The sequence below is a fragment of the Mustela nigripes genome, chromosome 6 (assembly GCF_022355385.1).
Source record: "Mustela nigripes isolate SB6536 chromosome 6, MUSNIG.SB6536, whole genome shotgun sequence".
Taxonomy (NCBI): domain Eukaryota; kingdom Metazoa; phylum Chordata; class Mammalia; order Carnivora; family Mustelidae; genus Mustela; species Mustela nigripes.
The window spans coordinates 45,519,081-45,545,148 of NC_081562.1; the positions used below are offsets into that span (position 1 = coordinate 45,519,081).

The 26,068-nt window shown below is 35.1% G+C and overlaps 1 protein-coding gene across 1 annotated transcript in view; it reads right to left on the reverse strand.

Annotated features, from left to right (window-relative positions):
* TBC1D15 (TBC1 domain family member 15) overlaps positions 1 to 26,068 on the reverse strand; it is a 71,573-nt gene that overhangs the window by 4,690 nt on the left and 40,815 nt on the right. The window contains exons 6-14 of the mRNA XM_059402448.1: positions 21,526 to 21,628; positions 20,008 to 20,205; positions 18,829 to 18,957; positions 18,171 to 18,274; positions 16,843 to 16,937; positions 12,521 to 12,637; positions 6,278 to 6,378; positions 1,696 to 1,795; positions 1,210 to 1,307 (exon numbers count right to left, since the gene is read on the reverse strand). Coding sequence (XP_059258431.1) covers positions 1,210 to 1,307; positions 1,696 to 1,795; positions 6,278 to 6,378; positions 12,521 to 12,637; positions 16,843 to 16,937; positions 18,171 to 18,274; positions 18,829 to 18,957; positions 20,008 to 20,205; positions 21,526 to 21,628 — 1,045 coding nt within the window. The remainder of the gene's footprint in view (positions 1 to 1,209; positions 1,308 to 1,695; positions 1,796 to 6,277; positions 6,379 to 12,520; positions 12,638 to 16,842; positions 16,938 to 18,170; positions 18,275 to 18,828; positions 18,958 to 20,007; positions 20,206 to 21,525; positions 21,629 to 26,068) is intronic.

A 26,068-nucleotide genomic window follows, 5' to 3' on the forward strand; every position in this document is an offset into this window, starting at 1 on the left:
CATCCCTTCCTTGGGAGAATTTCTGTAATCCCTTGCCTTTATAAGGATAAGGGAGCAATTAGTCATTACATGAACATTCTATTTTAAAAATATACTGATCTGTTAATAATTAACATACCTTAAAAGAAAATAATAATTTTATTTTTCAAGTTACCCTGGGTCCAAAATGAATAAAAGGATATACACTCATCAATACGGTCTAGAGTCGGGGGCGGGGAAATGGGACTTGGGGTGGAGATTAAAGAAAATGTTACTTATATCTTTAGTTCTTTTTCTTGGAGAAAAAGAGAAAAACTAGAACTAAATATGGCAAGATGTTTACATATGTTAAATATGGATGGTGGGAGGTTTTTTAATCCACCATTACATCCCACCTTCTCAACCTCAAGTAATTAGCTAAGGTAATTAGGTCAGAGTTCAAGCTGACTGCGAGTGATTAAATGTGGTGGCCTTTCCTACCTTTGGTTGCCCATTCTGAAAAACAATCATCTTTCACCTCTTCTTGAGAGTAATTTGGCAAAATCTATCAACAGCCTTAAAAACTGACTAGGTTTTTGATTCAGAGGTATCCAGAAATTTATTCTAAGGATATATTCAGAGGTACACATGAAAATTTGAATATTAAGATATGTGCCCTAGTGTTAAATATGATGTTCGTTGCAACACTATTGGTGCAATCAAGCAAAATATCTATCAGGTAGAACTAAGTAAATGGTTGTATATTCACAAGATGTTTGCTGTACTATTCTTAGTATTTTTCTTTACCTTAAAGTTCTTTAAAAAAGCAAAACACAGATCAGCTCCCTCCCAATACTTCAGACTACAAAGTGCCATCTCAACTGCCTGCCTGTCAAAACTTCCCTGAACTCTACACAAATCTATACCAGAATGTGGAAGAGCCTCATATAAAGTCAAGCCTCTCAAGGAAAGAACACAATTACCAACAGTCTAGAAAAGTGTTTCTAGGAAATCTAATGGCCCCAAATCTCATGAGGATTGTGATTTATTAAAAATGCTCCAAAGACCAGGTATTCAATTCAAGATCATTACGGAAAGACCACAAAAACTATCAGAATTTTGTAAGATACATGCTTTAGAACTTTCAGTTAGGCTATTATAATCCATTTATACTCTACAGAATAAAGTGTTTCCTTCCATAATAATATTACACTTGTATAATTACACTTGTATAATTATTTAAGAACTTACCTCCCATAATCGAAGAATATCTAGAAAGCTAAATTCCCTTTTAAATCTGATTAAAAGCCATCTGAAGCAAAAATAAAGGTATCCAGAGTCCTGAGATTCTATACAGAAAGAAAAAAAAATATACATATATGGCTTACTCTTATGCTAATTATCTCACAATACAGTAACCTATTCCAACCTCAAATTTTACTATGCAGCGTAGACTATTAGAAGTCCTAAAATTTAATTGCCTTCTACTAATTCAAGGAAACAGTTCAAATTTGTTTAAAAGAAAACCATAAAATAACAACAAATAATTCATTTTATGAATAAACTGTTTTAAGGCATAATTATACAAAGAAAGTTTGGTCCCACACTTTTACTTGTCAAAGGAACTCAGGCAACAGTGACAGGGTATAAGTATCTTTAAGCAGTTCTTTACTTTTTTTCCTCTCTGTATATTACTCTACAGTTTGCTGGGTATGTATTTTGATTTACTAAGCTTACCTAAGTAACTGCAAAATCCACTGTCCAACAATCGAAGTAAGGTACTTAGTTGAATTAGCTGGGTCTTCATGCCTTGCATCTGTTCTTCAAAATTCTGATGCTTTAAAGGGAAATAAATGTCACCACATAAATAATACTTAATAAATATGTCACAAAATCACTGATAACTAAACCATGAGTTTAAGGACAAATGCTGGACTTATACCACACTGGTTATATCTTTAAAAATCACAACAAATTAAAAAATTAACACATTAAAAAGGAGGGAAAGAGACACTTTGGTCTCAAACTAAGGATTATTTCTTTTCCTCTATTCATTTCACTTAGAAAAAGAAAAATGCAGAGCTATAGACTGATACACCAATTTCTTACATCAAATAAGAAACTTGGTGAAACAGGATGCCTGGGTGGCTCAGTGGGTTAAGCCACTGCCTTCAGGTCAGCTCATGATCCCAGAGTTCTGGGATCAAGTTCCATATCGGGCTTCCCCTGCTCTGCAGGGAGCCTGCTTCTCGCTCTCCCTCTGCCTCTTCCCTTGCTCTCTCTCTATGTCAAATCAATAAATAAAATCTTTAAGAAAAAAGAAAGAAAGAAAGAAAGAAACTTGGTTAAAGAAACACACACCTGGGCAATAAACTTTTATCAAATCACTTGATTGTTAAATATTTCTTCAAACTGTCATATAAAATAAATTTTAGCTGTAACATATATCTTATTTTGAAGAACTAATCATTTTAATTGTTTCTTAAATTTGATGACATTAGGTAATCTGTGAAGTCAAAACCATTTTCATGACAATTCTAAAATCCTACGTGCATTTTGGATTTTAAATTCTCCCACAAGGTTAAAGGCTATACGAGGAGTGATATTGCAGTAGACTGAATACAGGATCAGATATGAAAATTCAGATGTCTTCCATTAAACTAGACATCAAAGAAAATGGAAAACAATCCGTCTTCTCAGTAAATTGTTCTGGAAAAGTTACTTTTCATTAAAAAATAGTATTATGGGGCGCCTGGGTGGCTCAGTGGGTTAAGCCGCTGCCTTCGGCTCAGGTCATGATCTCAGAGTCCTGGGATCGAGTCCCGCATCGGGCTCTCTGCTCAGCAGAGAGCCTGCTTCCCTCTCTCTCTCTCTGCCTGCCTCTCCATCTACTTGTGATTTCTCTCTGTCAAATAAATAAATAAAATCTTAAAAAAGAAAATAGTATTATGTTGGTAAAGTATAAAAGGTTTATTGTTTTTTAAACAACTAATAAATATACACTTCTCAGTACTGATTTTTCATATAGGTAAACATTAAGAGATATAACCTACATAAACAAATGCTCTCAGAATCCTCAATAGTATCTAAGATTGTGAAGGGTTCCTAAGATCATGAAGTATGAGAATTGCTATGGTTTATATAATTTTAAACACTCTGCAAAGTTGAGTAACACTCCCCACCAAAACTTCAGTCAAGGTTTGGAAGCTGGGAAGGGAGACCAAAATAACTGGAAGTCTCCTTAGATCATTCCAATCTCTTTTATCCATGTGTCCCAATCCTTCTATGGTGACCTATTGTCCTAATGCTTAGAAAAAGCCTAAAGACAACTTCTCTTCCCTCAAAGTTCTATTTAAGTTTTGGGGACAAAGCATCATTCTTGGTAAAGATAAAGTAAAGTAAAATTTTAAAGCTATTGATTCTCAAAAAAACCTGATTTCCTGGGGCACCTAGGAGGCTTAGTCGGTTAAGCACCTGACTCTTGATTTCGGTTTAGGTCATGGTCTCAGGGTCATGGGATCGAGCCCAGCACAGAAGGGAATATGCTTGGGATTTGCTCTCCCTCTCCCTGTGCCCCTCCCCCTGCACACACACTTGCTCTAAAATAAATAAATCTTTCTAAAAAAACTGATTTCTCCTTTATGCTTAAAGAACTAGTTTATTAGACTGACACAAGCCTTTGGGATATTATTTCTTCACATTTACCACACGGACCTGTAAGGGAAAGACAGAATCAACTCTTTGATTAACAGCATCATTTTTATTATGACAGCCAAAGGCCAGAGTTGGTCTGGTAGTACCAACATGGCAAATCTGCTATAAAAAAAGACCACTCCCAAAATGGCAGCTACTTTGGAAAAGTAGCTACTCTGGCAGAAAAGAAAATGAGATCAACAATGGATATACAAATGGCTTCAACTGAATCTGTAAAATATGTACATGTGTGCATACAAATACGTATGTATGTGTGTACATACATATGTATGTATATCTGTTTATCTATATATCTTTATATTTATCTGTGTATCTATACATATATGTACACATGTGGGTATACATGTGTATACATATGCCTATATATACACACACATATATATGGGGAGGGAGGTAAGGAGAAGGGAAGAACTAAACTGTACGGCAAAATGAACAGTGGGTATAAGAAAGTTCATTAGATTATTTTGCTAATCTTTCCATAGTATTTCTATAACAGACACATAGCCTACGCCTACACCTACATTAGATATGAGTAAATATAATAAATCTATGGACATTAGGTTCAGCCATCACAAAAGAAATAAAAACTTACATGAAATAAAGCTGTAAAACAAAAAGAAGGAGTCAAATGGCGGTATGAATTTAAGGACATCAAACCAATAGCAATGCAGTAAAAAATAGTCATGCAGATTATTTTGATTGCAAAATATTACCCTTTTATTCAAATCAAAAAACAAATGTTAGTAGACAATATATTAAGAGATTTTTTTTAGAATAAAGACTAGAAAAATCCCCAGACCATCCTCAATGAAAAGGCAAACACAGAAAACATTCACTATGAAAAAGAAGAAAGAATTTGAACCTTCATACACAAAAATGACAGAATGTAAAGTATGTATTACAGATGCTCAGAAAAGTCTTTACATTTGAGACCTAGATACATGCATGTATATACATACATATGCATGTATGTGTATATATATATATATATATATATATATATATATATATGGCATCATAAACCAATTTTTTAACCTGTCAATACTGTATCAATTTTATCAACATTATTACAGTAAAAATCTAAATACAGTATGTTCATGTTAATACTTTTGGAATACTTAATATAAGGTCTAAACTAAGCACTGGGGAAATATTCATGTGTTTATTCTACAAAAACCTCATGTTGGCATTAGGAAAATTCTGGAAGCATACTGGAAAACTAGTTAAATAAAGACATGACCCTTTTATCAAGGAACATACTAGCTCTAGCAAAAAGAGGATAAACAACAAAAACACAAGAAAGGCAGACAACAGTTTTTATACAATTAGTATCAGTTGTACAGACCTTTATAACAAATGCCTCAGGTTTCTAGAGCACTTGGGAGTAATTGGAACTAAGAAGGCAGGTAAAATCAATCAATCAAACTATGATATTAGCAGATTACTGCAATTAAAAATCTTTCCAAATAATCCAAAACATTAATTCATGTTCATGACTAGATACTCTGAGTACTTATTAATTTAAGAGTAAAAAGTTATTTTTAAAACTATCGAATCTTATCAAATATGCATTTGAAAAGAAGTAAGAGAAGTGAGGATGAGATGGAACCATGGATATAAGAGACTTGAGGAAATAGATACAAATGGGAGAAACTGGAAGGGGAAAGAAAAATTGGCAAGCAAGAGGGAAAGAACAGAAGTATGGAAAAAAGAGAAGGGTACTTCTAAACTCCACGTTTGTATCCCAGAAAATGAATTAAACCTTATATTATAGGGAAACACTGTATATGACTACATATTCAAAATCTTTATCCCCTTGCAAGCAAGCCATTTGAATACCCAACATCAAAGTCCAGCATCAAGTATATTAGTTTTTCTCTGAAACACTACAGTGACTTTTGTAGTCAGGTCTTTGGATTTCATATGCCTTTATCTCCTCTTAGCTCTCTGCTGTTTTTTCTAATAGATTACTTGAGAGGCCTATTTTGTTTCCCTGTTAATATTCTCTGTGCTATTGTCCCAGAATTCTGTCTCCAAGCTATTATCAATAGATACAATATTCTTTGTAGTAGTATGTATATATAAACACAGTTCAACTCTAATATTCACGAGCTTCTGAGAAAATAATGAATCACTATAAAAGTGTCACTGTTACAAATAGTTCAAACAGATCTAGAAGAAAAATCAGATACTGTAATAACAAAATCCAAAATGTTCACAAAAAGTAAGGATATTACTAGGCATGACTAAGCTTTATCTCCAAAGCAGATAATATGAAAGTTCAATTACTTCACAAGCACTGAATTCATTTATTCCATCAATATTCTATGACTCATAGCTCTTCTGCAGAACATAAGCATTTACTGATACTAAACCCGATTGTTCCTATGCTATAGGCATTTACTATCTACTTTTTGTATTAAAAGCAATGTTCATATTTTCAAGTCCCTTGGAAAGGCTATTTAAAAAAGAAACAAATAACAAGGAGTAATTCTTTTAAGTTCCACCATAATTTCTAAATATAAACATCAATCTTACATAATAAGATTATACAACTAAAACTTTCAAAATTAGTTTGGTTAAAGTAAGGAGCCCCTATTCTTACCATCTGGTCCATATAGGAGGCAAAGCACCAAAAGGCATCCACTTCATTTTCCATCACATATAAAAGAGGGGAAAGTAAGTCACTCATTCCCTGAACATACCCTAAGAATAGAGAAAAAAAAAAAATCATGTCTCTGAAAAACCTAAGCTTTATGTATCCTTCTGTGCATATCACCATGACTTCACTTAAAATTTCACCTGTTCTATGCTTTCAGAAACTGGTAGATAATAGCATTTACCAAGAAAAGAAAATAAACAAGGCGGAAGTCTAGCAATGAGTAAGAAAAATGAGTTTAGACTGAGATGTCAAGTAGACAGATAGCTACTATTATATGTCTTGGTGTAGATATCATTATCAAGAGAGGATAATGTTATTAAAAAAATGTGCAAAATTATTATGACAAAGAGGAGGGGTGAAGAGAAAACCCAGAAGAACATCAAAGGTAAAAGAGTATATATTCAAAGGACATTTGAGAAGGAGTAGTCAGAAGTAAAGAGGAAGGGAAAAAAGTCAAGGGAGGAAGTGTTATAAAAGTCAATGGGAGGGGCGCCTGGGTGGCTGAGTGGGTTAAGCCACTGCCTTCGGCTCAGGTCATGATCTCAGGGTCCTGGGATCGAGTCCCGCATGGGGCTCTCTGCTCAGCGGGGAGCCTGCTTCCCTCTCTCTCTCTCTGCCTGCCTCTCCATCTACTTGTGGTTTCTCTCTGTCAAATAAATAAATAAAATCTTTAAAAAAAAAATTAAAAAAAAAAAAAGTCAATGGGAAAAAAATTTCAGGACCTAAGCAGCCAACAGCACTAACTGCCATGAACAAGCTAAACAAGAATGAAAAGAGTGGCTGAACTGCTTTAGCCACCAGGTCATTGGTAATCTAAACCAAAAGAAGTCATAACAAAATTATGTACTTTCTTTTAAGTACTCATATCTATGTTCTTGTTTTTCTTTTCTTGTTACTCTATGGATAACTAATGCTAGCACCTGGGTTTAATCTGATTAATACTCTGTACCTGAAACCATCACAAGAGAAAGGTGACCTTTCTCTTGACACTGTTGTAATTTCTCAGTCATGACAATTATAGGCCATGATTAAAAGGAAAAACTCGAAAGTTAAAGAATCAGGCCCTTCACTTAAACAAAAAGTCTTGGTTTTGCTTTCCATCTGAACATGTCAAGCTTCTTCTTCTTCTTCTTCTTTTTTTAAAAAAATTTTATTTATTTGACAGTGAGAGAGGGAATAAATGCAGGGGGAGTGGGAGAGGGAGAAGCAGGCCTCCCGCTGAACAGGGAGCCTGCCTGATGCGGGTGATCCCACTGGAATTGAGACCTGAGCCAAAGGCAGATGCTTAACACTCCTGTAATTTTTAGTTCCACCTTATAAAACTCTCAATTCTTTCAACTATTTAACAATTGATTTCAGATTTAAGACAAACATTCTTGAACCAACAAAGGGGCAGAAGTTCATAGTATGCCATTTTACACACAAATTATTATTCAACTTTGGTAACTATTATACATGTGTTAAAGTTACAGAGAGATTTTTTTTTAATTCCAAGGCAGCTTGAAGTCACAGAAAATACAGTCTTTCATGTGTAAGTCTAAAGCTTACATTCTTCTTTCATGAAAATTGATGTGCACTGAAGCCATTAAAAGAGTATATATTTTAAAGGGGAAGAGGATATTTCTGCGAGAAATGCTACACAATTCTACATCTCTCTTCCTATTTTGGCATGAAGTGTTAACAAACGACCTCAGGAAGCATGCAGGTCAGTTTCTTGAGAAACCTCAGATTAGAGGTATAACACAGAGACAATTCAGATCACCTCAGGAACTCCCTACAAATGAATTTCTCTCTATCTGTTCTGAGCTTCCCAACATCTACTGCTATGTTCCTATCAACCTATGTCTATAGGACACCCTGCGAAAAAGTATGGCTCTACTCACATTAGCATGAAAAAACACTTGGGTTGCCATGGTGGGTATCCAATTATTACAGAACCAGGAATAACATTTGAAGACAATGCCAGAAAAAAGTGGCGTATGACACAATAGCTAAATGTAAGTATTTCTATAAATTTATCACAGACTTTTTAAAAAGTCATGCACGCTTGTGATGATTAGATTTGTCAACTTGAGAAGGCCTCAGGATGCTCAGAAGCCTGATTAAGCATTACTTCTATGAGAGTCCTGAAGGTGTTTCTAGACAAGATTAGTATTTGAATGATGAAATGATGAAAGCAGATGGCCCTCCCGGATATGGTGGGCACCACACAGTCCCATGGAAGCCCTGAACAGAATAAAAAGATGGAGGAAGGGTGAATGCGCTCTGCCCGGCTTTCTGCGCTGGGGCACTGATCTTCTGCCACGGTTCTCATGCCTACAGACCTGAACCGGCATCTACACCACTGGCTCTCCTGCTCTTGGGTTTTCCTGGGTCTCCAATTTGCAGATAACAGTTTGCGAGACTTCTCAGTCTCCAAAATCGTGTGAGCCAACACCTTAAAAGCACCTTTTTCTTTCTCTGTGTATATATGTCAAAAGATATAATAAATATATGCAAACAGAAATGAAAATATATAAACAGATATAACCTTAATGGTTCTGTTCCCCAGGAAAACTGTAATTAAAAAAAAAAACAAAACACTTTGAAGAAAAGAATAGGGGCGCCTGAGAGGCTCAGTTGGTTGAGCAATCTGCCTTAGGTTCAGGTCACGATCCTAGGGTCCTGGGATGGAGCCCTACGTTCCTTCTCTGCTTTTCTCTCTCCCTCTGTGATAGCTCTCTCTCTCTCTCTCTCTCAAATATATAAATAAAACCCTTTAAAAAAAGAATAAATAGTTGGAAGGAAGACTAAATTGTTATCAGCACTTTTCTACATGGCAATGACACAGAGAAAGCAAAGACATATAAAGCCTAAACCAATTAAAGCATGAGAGAAACATGATCTGAATTCAACAGAGTGCAAAGGAGTACTACTTTACTGGGTCTGACTGCATACATTCTATAATAAAAGTATTTCAAAGTGTGCTATTCAAAAGATTTACAAAGCATCTTTCATCTGGGAATAAAAGTGCTTTATTATAAAGTTATAATGAATAAAAATTTCTAAGAAGCTAATTTAATCATTTAAGTCTTCAGCTTTCATATGGGATCACTACCATATTTCTTATACAAGTCTTAGGTGAAGCAAGTAGTCAAATTAATCTTCATACTCTAGTTGCTTTTAATCTATTTTATTTTACACATGATGTTCTTTGGGGTATGTCATGAGTTGCGGGGGTGGAATTAATGTACAAATTCCTTTTAATTAAAGAAAGATTAAAGCTGTTTAAATTAGCATTCGGTGACACTAAGATCCTGCAGCAGTGCTGACTGATGCACATCTTAACCAGCACTACTACAATTTCTCAAGGAGTTCCCTAAAATTATTTTCAGAGCAAATTTGTTTCAGCAGGGAGGTATGAGAAATGAACTTCTTATCATCCTAGTGGACACTTTCTTCCACTGAAAAGAAAAATTTCACACATATAGGTCAATTTTCAGGTTAACTGAAGCTTAGTCCTTAGAGTATCAAATAAAAAATAGTAATCTTAGGAGCTGGAAATAATTTTTTTTTAATTAGACACTCTGCCTTCTTACATACAGTATTTTGACTAAAATTTAATGTTTTAGTGGTTTTTTAGGATCATCATTATGTACATACACCATTTAAAAAGATTACCTCCCATAGAAACATCCTAAGCGTAAAGTCTTTGCATTAACTAAAAATTATTCTTCCTTGAGTTCTTCCATCTGCTTTTGGTAATTTCTGTCTCCTTCCTCACTATTAATGAGATTGTATTCAGTGTAAATACACCTATACCTCATATAGTTGGTCTATGAAGCCAAACAACTCAATATGATAGAATTACCTACGAGAGTAAATTTACAGTCAAGGTTACTTTGCCACGGTAAAAGATGAGAAATTTGGTGCACTGCTTTATGAAAACTACCTTGGCACCTCACAAAGCCAGAGTTCTTAACAGGAACCTTGGCTATGTTTCGGATAACTTAAGTATTTGACTAGAAAGAATGAGGGATTGATACCGAAAAATGAAGACAGCAAACTACCCAGTTAGCTGGTCTGGGACTACACCTTGAAAAAACTGAGTATTCAGGAACTCCTAAGAAAACGCACGAATTCCTATTTCAAAATTATCACCTGAGAGTATAAGACAATGCCTCCTGTTCCCTAAGACAACAGTCCTAGTCCCTATAGTAAAATGGCAATGGGTCAGCGTGGTAGATGAGTAGAGGTAAAAATGCCAGCCTGAAATAAAGACCTGGGTCTCTACCCCCAGCCCAATATTTACAACTTCTGCAACCTTGAGTCACTCTCTCAAACAATAAAGCCTGACTCATATTATTGGGATTATTTCCCCACTTCTTCAAAAGGCTGCTATTGGTAAGGAGTCAAAACCAAGTATGACAACACTTTAACCTGAAAAGCACTCTACCAATATGTTTTCCATGATCCAATACGAGGTGTGATAGATAGCACTGGCTAAATTTTACGTTTTAAAGAGAAATCTGTGGGGACGCCTGGGTGGCTCAGTTGGTTAGGCGGTTGCCTTCAGCTCAGGTCATGATCCCAGAGTCCTGGGATCAAGTCCCACATCAAGCTCCTTGCTCGGCAGGGAGCCTGCTTCTCCCTCTGCCTCTGCCTGCCATTCTGTCTGCCTGTGCTCACTCTCTCTCCCTCTCTCTCTCTGACAAATAAATAAATAAAATCTTCAAAAAAAAAAAAAAAAAAGAGCGAGAGAAATCTGTGATTTTCAACTTACTGTCACCAAAGAGGCTAATGCCTCAAGATCCACAAAAGAGTTTACATCCTCCCCTAACATATAAAAGAAGAGGAATTCACATAAGGTGAGGAAAATGTACCATAATTCAAGGTTCATTTAGGTTTAATATGCTAAATATCCAATTACCTTCTCCAAAAGCTATATCAAGCTCTATTAAAATAATCTGGAAGGGGCGCCTGGGTGGCTCAGTGGGTTAAAGCCTCTGCCTTTGGCAGGTCATGATCCCAGGATACTGAGATCGAGCCCCACATCAGGCTCTCTGCTCAGCAGGGAGCCTGCTTCCCCTCCTCTCTCTCTGCCTGCTTCTCTGCTTGCTTGTACTCTCTCTATCTGTCAAATAAATAAATAAAATCTTAAAAAAAAATCTGGAAAACATCTACTTCCATTATTCTCCACTTGGGAATCACTCATACGGTAGATAACTCAGAGACATTACCATTACTTATACTTACCTAAAGGTCGATTTTTAAAGAAACAGCTCAAGTTCGTACTCCTTAAAATATTAATTCCTTGTATTTTCTTCCCCCTTAACCCTTCCTCATACAATCCGCTACTACCCCTACCAGCCCATCTTGCTAACCCATTTTCATAGGAATCACACCTTCCAAGAAAACAGAGTAAAGTTCTACATGGCCTGGAGAATTTTATCTGCCTGGCTTGTCCAAAAAGGTATCATCACACCAGTATTTTCCTTCATAAGGGAGGAAAGCATTTCACACAAAATTTACCAAACTTTCTCAGTTCAGATGCCATAATGTTTTAGTAATTTTTTTCCAAGGCACACCTAGGTTCAAAGAAGTAACTAACATTTCTATTTATTAAGTATTTAGATCCAAACAACTTAATAACTATTTATGTCCTATGAACTTAGCACCTGTTGGGCACTGTAAAACTTCTCAAATCTTGGACTCCAACTGGATACCACCATCCTCATTTCCTGCCCTTCATCTGTTTTCACACAATACTTGCTTAACACAACAAGGCCAAAAGCCCTGCTTTGCAAAACTATAACTTCATTAGAAGGAATGTGGAAATCAAATTTTGAAACTCTGAACTACATCAGCGAGGACTCAGAGCAGTATCGTTACAGATGTCACTATCCTCCTCAAAAATTTAAAATATCCCATATTGCCCCATAAGTATGCTGTGCAAACTCAGTGCTCTTCGTGCACAATCTGGGAATCACTGCCTTCCAGTCCAATAGAACAATCCCTTTAGAAACTAGCACACAGAGCTGTTGCATATGTCTAGCAGGCATAACTTCACTGCCTTCCAGTCCAATAGAACAATCCCTTTAGAAACTAGCACACAGAGCTGTTGCATATGTCTAGCAGGCATAACTTTAAATTCTAAAATAAGCATATATAAATCTTTTAAAATTAGAATATTAGAAGAGAACTTACCTAAATCAAAATCATACATACAGTAGGTCATCAAAATGTCATGAAGCAAAATCAACCCTGGATTATCTTGGCCTTCATAAAACTTGTTTGTTCGATCTGTTCTGTTAACATCTTTTTCTGCGGATGAAAATCATCATATATTTGAAAACTTTTCAAAAAACAGATTTTTATAAAGCTTATTATCTTATAAGAACAAAATTATTTTTCTTGCTATAAATTTCACTCTCTTGCTGACCTTTTACTTAATGAAAAAATTCATCAAATTCCATTTCGGACATGCAATAAAGTAAGATTCTAGAATATTTTCCAAAAATCAGTCCACTTCCTCATGGGTATATTTTCAAATATTTCTCAATTCTTATCCAAACACAGAAATTTTTCAATAGCAGAAAACAATTTTAATTAATTAAAAGTAACACCAATAATTCATATTAGTTAGCAATAAAAATGCCAGTCATGGATGCAGGTGATAGGCAGGGTTACTTGAAAATAGTAATTTAAAAAGCTACTATGCAATCAACTATAGTCAAAGAGATTTGTTTCATTCATATTTGCTTCATTAATTATCAACTTCTTTATCAAGTTCCACAAACATCTTCAGGACAAATTATTTCTCATATATACATTATTCAGTTTACATATTAGTATAAATAATTTATTTTTATTTTGAGAAAATGAAAACCTACATTGTGCTAGCAATGATTTCATGACATTAAAAACAGATTTGGAAACATCACCATGAGTGTATCCCCAAGTTGTACTGACAATTCAATTCACAAACACTGATAACTATTAAATGCAGCTTATTGTGGAAGACTATACAACTAAAAGGTATTCCCCAAATGAATCCCTTAGTAAATTAGGAAGAAATAATTTACAGAAACGCAGTGTTTAATTAACTACTCTATAATCAATTCTGTTTAAAAATTATAATATGACTTTTATGACCTCCCCTCGACCCCCTTAAAATGAATAAATTGAAAACATTCTCAATATAGGTACTCCTGCTGTTTTTCAAAAGTCTGCATTACACCACTTCACTTTTACAAAAGATCTACATTAGCACCTGTTTTCATTAACCAAAAGAAATTCAAAGATTTTTACTTTTATGAAAAAATAACGAAAAGTGAAAAAAACTTTCAGGATTTGTTTTGCAGAAAACTGGTTACTGAGGCAGCACTTGCCCTGAGTAGCAAGAGTGGCCCCAGCACACTTCTTTCCCAGGACCTACACTCAACATCTCAGCATCATGCTACCACAGCTCTGAACTGTGTCTGTGGGCATCTGTGCTGTATCTTGATTGATTTTGTGCATCTGTTAGCAAAGAGCCTAAAAGAGGTTATTTTTTTGGTCTGGGAATGCTTAAAAAATCTTCCATGTAAGTTAATAGTAATTATTTCTCTGCTTTATACCATTCAGACTTATGAAAGTTCTCACAGGAACACTCTACTTTCAGATAGCAGGGTAAATCTACACTTGTGAAGAAATAGGGAGGTATTTTACAACAGAGTAGAATCTAACAATAGAAGATGACATGAGTTTAGATTCTGTAAGGGCATTTAAGAAAATAGGAGACAAATATCATAGCTTTCTATTAAAATACACTATATTAGATTTAATAAAAGCAAGTACATATGTATAGAATTGTGGATACATTTTTCAAAGAAAAGCAATACCAAAAAAAAGCATAATGAATGTAAAATTTCATTTAAAAACATCAAAATGGGGGGCGCCTGGGTGGCTCAGTGGGTTAAGCCGCTGCCTTCGGCTCGGGTCATGATCCCGGGGTCCTGGGATCGAGCCCCGCATCGGGCTCTCTGCTCAGCGGGGAGCCTGCTTCCCTCTCTCTCTCTGCCTGCCTCTCCATCTACTTGTGATTTCTCTCTGTCAAATAAATAAATAAAATCTTTAAAAAAAAAAAAAAAAAAAAAAAAAAAAACATCAAAATGGCAGCATCTGGGCGGCTCAGTCAGTTAAACTTCTGCCTTCTGGCTCAGGTCATGATCTCAGGGTCCTAGGATAAGGCTGGTGTTGGGCTCCCTGCTCAATGAGGAGTTGGCTTCTCCCCCTCCCCCCCGTGCTTCCCCCCCACTCGTTCTCGCTCTCAAATAAGATCTTTAAAAAATAAAAATAAAAAACATCAAATTGTTTCACTCTCAAATCAGTGTTGATAAATGGGTACATAAGTTTATGTTTTATTAACTCAAGCACAATTTACACAATTGCCTTAACCCGAGGAAAGACGCAGTTTATTCTGGTATAATTTATTATAATTTATTTTTTAGAAAGATAAAGTTCTTTTACAATCAAAAGTACTGGGGCAGTTGGCAGGCTCAGTAAGAGGATCATCCAACTCCTGATCTCAAGGTTATGAGTTCAAGCCTCACACTGGGTGTAGAGATTACTTATACGAATAAAACTTTACATTCAAAAGTACTATCACCAAAAAGATCTCACTAGGAGGGGGAAAAAAACAAGACATCAGAAAGGGAGACAAACCATCAGAGACTCTTAATCACAGGACACAAACTGAGGGTTCCTGGAGGGGAGGGACACAGAGGGATGGGTAACTGGCTGATGGGCATTAAGGAGGGCAAGTGATATAATGAGCACTGGGTGTTATAAAGACAGATGAATCATTGAATTCTACCTCTGAAAATAATATACTGTATGTTAATTAATTGAATTTAAATTTAAAAAAACTCATCATTTGTCTTTATGTCTACAAATGAAACCAAATTGGGGTGCCTGGATGGCTCAGTCAATTAAGCAGCTGACTCTTGATTTTGGCTTAGGTCATGATCTCAGCATCCTGGGAAAGCCCCACAATGGCCCTGAGCTCAGCAGGGAATCTGCTTCAGGATTCTCTCTCTCCCCCTGCCCTTCCTCTCACCTGTTCACATTTTCTCTAAAATAATCATTTTTAAAAGGGGGTGTGTGTGCCTGCGTGGCTCAATCAGTTAAGTGTCTACCTTCAGCTCAGGTTATGATCCCAGGGTCCTGGGACTGAGCTCATCATTGGGCTCCCTGCTCAGTGGGGAGTCTGCTTCTCCCTCTGCCTCCTCCCACATCCCCCCAACTTTGTAATAAATAATTTTTTTTAAGATTTTATTTATTTGACAAAGAAAGAGTGAGAGAGGGAAGAGAGAGAGAACACAAGTTGGGGGAGAGGGAGAAGCAGGTTCCCCGTTGAGCAGGAAGCCTGATACGGGCTCAACCACAGGACTCTGGGATCATGACCTAAGCTAAAGGCAGATGCCTAATGACTGAGCTATCCAGGTGTCCCTAAGTAAAATCTTTAAAAAACAGGGGAAAAAAGCTACCAAACTGGTTATGTTGCACTTTCTAACCATAATTCAGAGATTTTTCTTCTTCCATGGGAAGGTAGTATTAACCATGGTGGTAAAAACATCCCCCATTTTTATTTATGAAGCTATAAATAAATCCAAAAGCAATTATCAGAATTTTAAAAATAAGTTCCGCTACTATCCAAAGTTATGCTAAAACTATATAGAGGCTACTAGCTAACAAGATAGTTAAGAGTATTAAAATTGGGTACTGCCACTATGTGATCCTGAACAAGTCATTTATGCTTTCAATGGTTCAGTTTTCTTTTGTAAAATGGAGATTATCAACAAAAACTTAGAGACATGTACAGCAGTAAATATGCATTCTCTAAATAACTTATACCAACCTGGCTTTTATCATAACAGCTAGGTAACCCAGTACTCACTCTTTAGAAATAAGTCTAATTCTTTCAATGTAAAATTCTGTCAAGCATCTCTTTTTTATTAAATAGTTACTCCCATATAATAGTTATACAATTCTCAAACACTAACAAAAATTTGTTATCTGAAGTCATTTATTAAAAAAATGAAATATATGCATATATTTAGAGATGGTTTGGAGGGATATAAACCAATGTCTATTAACTATAGTTATCTCTGGATGACAGAAACAAAACTAAACTTTATTTTCTTCTTTTTGCTGGTCTATAGTTCCTAATTTTTCAATCAATAAACATAAACTTACTGAATTAAGAGAGATAATAATGTTTTAATTAAATTAATTCCATAAGCAAATAAACCTTTTTTAAATTCACATTTGGAACTGGAAACGAAATATATCCGCACTTACACTGACCGACTTCATATTCCTATTGGAAAATGAACAACCAAGAACATCCAACACACATTCTAATGTACTCTCCAATGGCAATATCTCTTTTGAGCCCTAGCTCACATATATCTTCACTTCTTAAATCTTAACAAGACTTCATTATAAACCCCCCTCAGGCATTTCCAAAAGTATGAAAAAATTACCGATAAGACTTCTATAATCTCTTAACCTCGAATTTCTCTTCTCTTGTTCTTCGCTGACAGATTTCCACTGTAGTTTCATCCTGAAGTATTCATCACTACCGAAAACAATTTTATACCAAAAAAAGCTATGAACACGGTATTTTTAAAAATTGTGACTGGGTTTTCCTATTAACAATGTATCAAAGCATTTATGATGCTAGTGAGCTGTGAGGTTATAAATATGATAGTGAAATGTTTAAAGTTACAATAAGTATGTGAAAACAAAGGAAAAATTAAATAACCTTATACATACTATAAACTTTGCTTAAACTACCAGAATAATTTATTTGGATCTGATTTTAAGAAAACATTTACCTCAGTCCTTAAAATGATTCCTAAAATTATTCTAGTTATTAAGTATTTTAATGACTAAAGTTTCTGAATAATTACAAATACAAATCTACAAATTGCTGGGGGTTTTTAATATGCCATAAGATTTCCATTTTCTAGCCAGTTTATTCACAAGCTTGTTAATATGAAATGTCTTAGAACTGGCAATTGGGGCAACTGGGTGGCTCAGTCAATTAAGTGTCTGCCTTCAGCTCAGATCACGGTCCCAGGGTCCTGGGATCAAGGCCAGCTCCCTGCTCAGTGGGGAGTCTGCTTCTCTCTCTGTCTCCCCGCCCTGGTCGGTGCTCTCTCTCTCTCTCTCACTCTCTTTCTCTCATATAAATAAAATAAAAAAGAACTGGCAAATGTGCTGAAAGAGAAAGGATTGTCTGAAAGTTTAAATATGCACATAATGATTCAGGGTGTGCTTTAAATCATAGGCTAGACTAATGAACTGGGAATTAAAACCTGGGAAGTTTGTCCAAGTTTCAAGTCTGAGGAATTACGTAAAAATAGAAAAGTCTTCAAAAAAAACCCCGAAAGACTAGTTTATGCTACAAGAGTACCAGGAAAATAATTTAAAGCTAATTAACCTAAATAGTAAACATACTTCTTATGGAACATTTTTATAATTTCATAATAAATTATAAAAATAAGTATGAATGACATTTAAAAATCCCTATCTAATTATTTTTCAAGTATGCAAAAATGTTTTCACAAGGGAAATGGAATTTTTTTTTACCATCTTTCCATGTATTCACCAACACAACTGCAGTGAGTGTTTGAAATGACTAGATTGAGTAAGTACAGAGCTCATGATTTTTCAAATAAATAGATGAAAATAAAATTATTTTCCCATACCTTCATCTGTTTAAAATAATCATCTAGAAGCTCTATACTAATTTGTATGGGTGAGTTATCTGAATTTCTTTGATCAACACACAGAAGATCTTACTTACGTTTTTTGTTTTTGTAATTGAATTCTTTCCTCCTTGGTACTGTCCCAAGGAAAATAACCCAAAAGAAATTTCCATGCTTGCTTTCTCAACGCATGACTCAGTCCCTAAAGAAAACATGCATATTAAGCACATTTGTAAAAAAGAACGCAATACTTTAAGTTCATAAAACTTGCATATAAATATATAGGGAGACTAATATTTGAGAGAGCGTTTTACAAATAAAATAGCTCATTTCAGTGAATACTAACCTGTTTTTCATCTCTAGATGCTGAAGATGTAAGCAGCTGCCAGAAAGCTTTGCAGAGTATACAGATTATACAGAAGGCAGCAGGACTGATTAGTCTTTCTAAATTCGATACTTATTAGATAAGGCAATGACCACTGGGTATACATTCCTTCTTCGTCTTACCCACAGAACTTCAAGTAAGGAAGACTCTTCCTCCCTAAGGTTTAATGGTATCTCGTCCTCAACTCCCACCCAACCTTTAAGGGGCATCACAAGGATCTCACACTGTCCTAAGGGATTTTAAGGCATCATTCATCAAAAAGGAGTTCATTCCCGAAAAAGGGAGTTCATTCCTTGACTACCTCCACACTTCCCATAAAAAAAGAAAAATTAAATATAAGCAGTTTCAAATATCCTCATTAAGGTACTTACTCCTCTGAATATCATCTGCTTCATATTATCTACATTTAAAATTCTTCCTTCAGAATCAATGTTCTGGGACCATTCTTCCAGTGATACTGGCTCTCTCCTTTGAACAATAGGTCGTTCTCCCAAATCAATCTAATAGAAGATAAGCAATATGGAGTACAGTTTTAAACAGTGAAATTATATCAAGGTACATGGAAACCATAACTAAAATACTATTTATTACTCAGGCATAAGTTCTAACATTCTAGTATCTTCCCTTATTTTCCAATGTCTAGTTTAAGAACTTTAATAGCATCTCATACATTTTCCTTCCTACAAAACATACAAATAACAGGGTTATAAATTCAGAGACCAGAATACATTTGCTATTTTGAGTTTTAATTATTTAAGTACAAAACATTCAACATGTAAATTCCATAAGAGACCCTTCAAATTAAATGCTATGCTGTATTATTTAAAAAGACAGTATTATTCCACTCTTAATATTCTAAAATTAGCTTTTCTTCCAAACTAAAATTTGTAGCTCTCAGAACTGAGTTATGGTCCATTAGCTCCACTTGGTATTTTCTACAGTTTTTTTAATTCAATTAATAGATGTTGGTAATTTAAAATGCCATTTGCAAGATAAGCCTTTAAATATTACAATTTAGATATTTATAATGTTCTAACTATGTAGAGCCTAGAATTATAGCAAATACAAAAGTTTTGTTGAGCATATAAAAGTTTGCCATAATTCAGGGCCAAGATCCATCTTACTTAAAAAAAGAAAAGATTCACCTAAGCATAAAAGCCCTAGAATAGAGTTCTATCTGTTGCTGATCCCTACTGAGAAAACATAAATTAGGAACAGAACTAGGAACAATATGTAATGCTCACTATTCACTCACTGCTATGCACTCAATGAAACAATCTGCTCACTATTATCAAAAAGTAATCAAAGAAAAGAGATCCAACTTAACAAACAGAAAGTATAAGCAGTAATCGATGAACAACCCAAGAATTTGGTGGCAGAACAAGTGTTAAGTGTTAGATATATCAGTTAGCAAAAAAGTTATAAGGATTATAAGAGGCAGATATAACCAAAATTGAGTTTTCTATTCTTATCACATTCAGTACATGTTTAAAATCTCCTGTTAAAAATCTAAGAGTTATAATAATATATTAATAAAAATCTTCACTCACTCTCGTGATGACTTCAAATCCTGGTTCTTCTTGTTGATTTATCTTTAAACCTGGAATAGCATCACTAAGAAAATCTGCCATTTCTGAAGGCGGTCGTTGATGTGTAGAGGGATCACTGCCTCTCAAACTATCAAAAATGTAGTTTGTGACTTTGGAAAATCCTACCATAGTTGCTGTATAAGGATCCTTTTTAATTTTCTATGTAGTAAGAAGAAAAATATTAGCACCATTAATTCAAATGAAGAATAAAAATATCTTACAGTAGGCAAAAGGCCACATTTTTTTAAAGGGGGGAAATCAGAACTAAAATAGAGCGTTCTAGGATTATTTAAAAAAATTTTTTTTTCTGGGAAGAATTTATATTTTCTAAGCCAATCTTCTCATTTGGTTAAAACAGAGTATTACACAGCAAGGTAATGCTACTGATCGAACTGCAGATGAACAAATGATTTGCAGGCTTTATTCAATCTGCATACATCACAAATATGCAGTGCTTACTTTCCATTGATGAATGGCCCACAACAGCTTTCTTCTGTCTAGTAGTCCTGCCTTTACAAAAAAAATATTTCTTAAAGTGTGCAGGACCACACTAGTCCACCAGAAAATAATCTACAGCTAAGTTTTAAAGTTCACAATATTTAAATATTAGCTGACATTTTAATCTAATGATATGATTAATAAATCGTGCCAATGAGTGTAATCTGCTCTGGACAGTGCTGCCCTGGAAAACAGCAAAAGATTTTTCTGTTGCTAGGGTTCCTTCTAAATCCCAAACTGCCTATTTATTCATATTTATCAAAAACAGCTACTTTTTAAAGGTCTTTTAATGATTATTTTCACAACAAAAACTGTTCCCTAATTTTTTACTTTAATCAGTGTTTATCTATCTTGTTCTCCTTCCTCAGAAGTTCCCCTTTTATCCTGTTATCTTCAGAAGCAAGAAGATACCTGGGACAGAGTAAGCACTCATTGTTGAGTGAATAAATAAACAACCATTTCATTAGTTTACATAAAAATTTGAGTGAAAAACAAATTAACTTTATTTCTCTCTGTGTTAAGTGCATATTTTTAGCCAAATGTAAGAATATACTCAAATACTTAAGGGGCAATTAGTTTATCATTACCCCAAATGAACCTATTTAAATTTGAAAATAAAAATTCAAACCATATTTTTTACCAAGTTTATCATTAATGAATTCAAACTGGCTTACCAAGTGACAGTGCACCTAGTCAGTAAAAGCTATGATAATAAAAATCTACTAATGTCCAATTTCAGTATTACAATAAGGAGGGAAATTGCCTTAAGCGTAACTAAGAACCAAGGAAGTTCCTGAGTCTTATAAATAATATGAAGCGTATTATTTCTATAAAAATTAGAGAATATTTCCATAAATGTTACACACAGAGACACTCGCGTTGTTCTGTATAAACAACGAAGTATAAACAAGAAAGTGAGAGGTAGGAGGTATATGAAATGTCAGATTAACAGATAAATACAAAACAGATTAAGAAACATACTTGTATTAAACCATATGCAGGTTCATCAAGAAGATTTTCAAAAGACTGTGAAAGACTTTTACTCTGACAATTCACAAGAAGTGTTCTTTTATCCTGTGGAGATCTGTAATAAAAGAAGGGATCTGTAGAAAATACTAGCACATTGCATTAATTACTACCTGAAGAATTATTAATGCCTAGTTACTTTTCCTTAACAACAAAAATCCCAAAACTCAAATGTCCAATTCTAGAACTGTTTCCCATTAATACAATATTAGCAAGTAATTGGTAACTACCTTAAAGAGGCTCTAAAACTACATGAAACATGAAATATTAAATTAACAAATATAAAAGAGTTGAAGTGTAATTTTATTCTGGGTAAAGCCAAGAGGACTAAATTGTAATGAACCCAAGTTTTTGTTTATACTTATAGTAGGAAACCTTACAATCATTATGTCTTTATTATCGTAAAAATTAGAGAAAGTTAAAGCCCACTTTAATGTCCTATTTTGAAAGGGTTTCCAACTTCATTCCACAGCTTGATAGTACTGCAATATAACATATTTTAAAACCACAAGATAAAACAGATATTTTTTTTTAAAGATTTTATTTATTTGATAGAGAGAAATCACAAGTAGACGGAGAGGCAGACAGAGAGAGAGAGGGGAAGCAGGCTCCCTGCTGAGCAGAGAGCCCGATGCGGGACTCGACCCCAGGACCCTGAGATCATGACCTGAGCCGAAGGCAGCGGCTTAACCCACTGAGCCACCCAGGTGCCCCACAGATATTTTTTTAAAGATCATTAGTTATGCTAACCATAATTATAAACACACACACACGAACATATTTAACAAGGTTATAAATTATAAATGTTGTTAAGGTAACTATGTTTTTATTTCTTGCTTATTAAGCTCTAGAAGCAAGTTTTTCTTCACATTTCTTAATAACTGCAGAATAAATGTTTTCTAAATAGACAGTGAATTTCAAGTAATCAGATTAATTATCCAGTCTTTTTTCTATTCAATAAGTTTTATAACTTAGTAAGTTCGCACAACTTTTCTGTGTTTAAAATAGAGCTTAAATGTGTTATGTTGTGGCTATCTACTTCTAGTTTATTATAAATGTTTGAGATAAGAACTTTAATAACAGTTATCTCTTCTCAATTCTAGCATAACAGGAAGCAACAGCAATGCTGGAGGGGATATGAACGCCAAAGCAGGATCTTACTCTTACACATTCACAACAACGCTTGATCTTCAGAGACAACGGTAACTTAATAAGCCCCTTGGCTTTTTAAAAGGAGATGAGGTTGAGTCATTTGAGGTAAGAAAAAAATAATGACTTTTAAAATGTTCAATTTTCATCAAATGTCATTTTTCTGAACACTGAATACTGGGGTTGTGCTTAATATGAAGACTTATATAGTTCCACAAGGCATTTTTTAATAAATCCTTTAAATATAGCACCAGAAAAAGTAACTAACATAGCAAGATACATTTTCCTAGCACAGTACAGCTGGAACTATGGTTATTATTTTATTTCCAACAATAAATTAAGTCAAATTATTTATTTAAAATCCAAATAAAAATTGGTCATCAAAATCAAAACACTGGCTATGCATAGAGAAGGGGAACAAATGGGATGCCTGGGTGGCTCAGTCAGTTAAGCACCTGCCTTTAGCTCAGGTCATGATCCCAGGGACCTGGGATCGAGCCCCACATCAGGCTTCCTGCTCTGTGGGAGCCTGCTTCTCTCTCTCCCTGCCACTCCCCCTGCTTGTACTCTCTGTGAAATAAATAAAATCTTTAGAAAGAAAGAAAGAAAAGGAAAGGAAAGGGGAAAAAAAAAGGAAGGGAACAAATATGCAACCTTCAGCAATCTGGGCTCAGATAGTTATTATGGCTCCAGATTTAAAACTGTACTCATTAAACAAACTAGTGATGGAAAGAAGCAACCACAGATACTTTTTTTTTTTTAATAAAAGTTTTAAATTCCATCTGGTTAACAGTGTTATATTCGTTTCAAGTGTACAAGATAGTATTTCCTTTTTTTTTTTTTAAGATTTTATTTATTTATTTGACAGAGATCACAAGCAGGCAGAGAGGCAGAAAGAGAGACAAAGGGAAGCAGGCTTCCTGCTGAGCAGAGAGCCAGATGTGGGGCTAGATTCCAGGATGCTGGGTATTTGTATGTCTTCTTTGGAGAAATGTTTGTTCATGTCTCCTCTCCATTTTTTGACTGGATTGTTTTTTGGATGTTGAGTTTAATACATTCTTTATGGATCTTGAATACTGGCCCTTTATCTGATCTGTCATTTGCAAATATCTTCTCCCATTCCATGTGTTGCTTTTTAGTTTTGTTTTTTTTTATAATTAACATATAATGTATTATTAGCCCCAGGGGTACAGGTCTGTGAATCATCAGGCTTACACACTTCACAGCACTCACCATAGCACATATCCTCCCCAGTGTACATAACCCAACCTACTCCCCCCGACACCAGTAACCTTCAGTTTGTTTTGTGAAATTAAGAGTCTCTGGGACGCCTGGGTGGCTCAGTTGGTTGGACAACTGCCTTCGACTCAGGTCATGATCCCGGAGTCCCAGGATCGAGTCCCGCATCGGGCTCCCAGCTCCACGGGGAGTCTGCTTCTCCCTCTAACCTTCTCCTCGCTCATGCTCTCTCTCACTGTTTCTCTCTCAAATAAATAAATAAAAATCTTACAAAAAAAAAAAAAAAAGGGTCTCCTATGGTTTGTCTCCCTCTCAATCCCATCTTGTTTCATTTTTTCCTTCCCTACTCCCCAAACTCCCCACTTTGCCTCTCAAATTTCTCATATTAGGGAGATCTTATGATAATTATCTTTCTCTGTTTGACTTATTTCGCTCAGCATAATACCCTCTAGTTCTATCCACACTGTTGCAAATGTCAAGATTTCATTTCTTTTGATGGCTGCATAGTATTCCATTGTATATGTATATATACTACATCTTCTCACAGATACTCTTTTAAGAAGAAAGTATTTAGGGATCCCTGGGTGGCTCATCTGATTAAGTGTCCAACTTCGGCTCAGGTCATGATCTTGGGATCCTGGGATCAAGCCCCGCATTGGGCTCTGCACTTAGCAGGGAATCTGCTTGTCCTTCTCCTCCTTTTCCTTCTGCCCCTCCCCCTGCTCGTGCTATCTCTCAAATAAATAAAAGGAAAATTTTTTAAAAAATTAAAAATTAATAAAAAGAAAGTATTTCACTTTTTATACCCAATGCTCTTTAATGAGGGGCTGGGAAAGCTCTAGGAGAAAAAGATATAAGAAATTTAAGACTTAGTTGCCCTTCGCTTAGGAAGTCAACAAAAACATTTTTAAAAAGTACATGAGTCGGGGCGCCTGGGTGGCTCAGTGGGTTAGGCCTCTGCCTTCAGCTCGGGTCATAGTCTCAGGGTCCTGGGATCGAGCTCCGCATCCGGTTCCCTGAGCAGCAGGGAGCCTGCTTCCCTTCCTCTCTCTCTGCTTGCCTCTCTGCCTACTTGTGATCGCTCTCTGTCAAATAAATAAATAAAATCTTAAAAAAAAAAAAAAGTACATGAGTCAAAGGACAAGCTGTATATTGCTAGGCAATTGCACAGCTCATCAAAAGGAGGGGTGCCGTATTCCAGAATATTGTTATGTTTCCACCTGCCAGGGTATCACACTGATTTAATTTGGAAAGATCACAAATATTATGGATTTGTATGTACATATTCTGGAAATATAATGGATTCTGGAAGTTGATATCTTATGACATTATTCAAGACTTTCAAACTCATCGCAGCAGCAAGACAGAACTTTTAATGATGTTAACATCAGTAATTCTATTAGAGCCTACTAAAGAGCTTAAAGAAAACCATTGTCTAATATCACAACTATAGAAATATATCCACTGAAAACTGAGAAGTATTTCCCAGACTCTGGAGTGAGCCTCTCTCAAAGACCTCAGAATAAATTCAGGAATGATAACAGTTAAAGAATATTTTGTGTGCTGAGATGTAGTGGTTAACTATTTTCCATTGCTACTGAGAATGACCAATATGGAAAACTAAAGAAATAAAAATATCACTGCAAAGGCTATTATCAATCAAAAAAGATGATAAAATTAAAAAGTACAGAATATTCACAACAAAACTATATATATATATTCTTACTCATTTTATCCATATAATCCAAAGGGAATAAATGAGGTTTATAACCTAATCTTATAAATGGTGTTACAACCAATCTGGCTTTTTAGGAAATATCCTACTGCTTATACATTAACGTAAAAATAGCCCAATATATAAAGTAATTTTAATGGAACCTTCATATCACAACCCTCATTCATATCCTAGCAACCAACTTGGTTCCAGAAAGGTTAACATAAATTTATGATTCATTCTTTACCCAAGTATCATATTTTAAATGGTGATAAATCAAAGAACACTAACAAACATGAATAAAAAGGACAACATGTTTTTCCCAGGAGATAAAAGAACCATTTGAGAAATAACAGGTCTCAAGAAGCTAGCTTATTTTGCACTCCCTGATCCAGC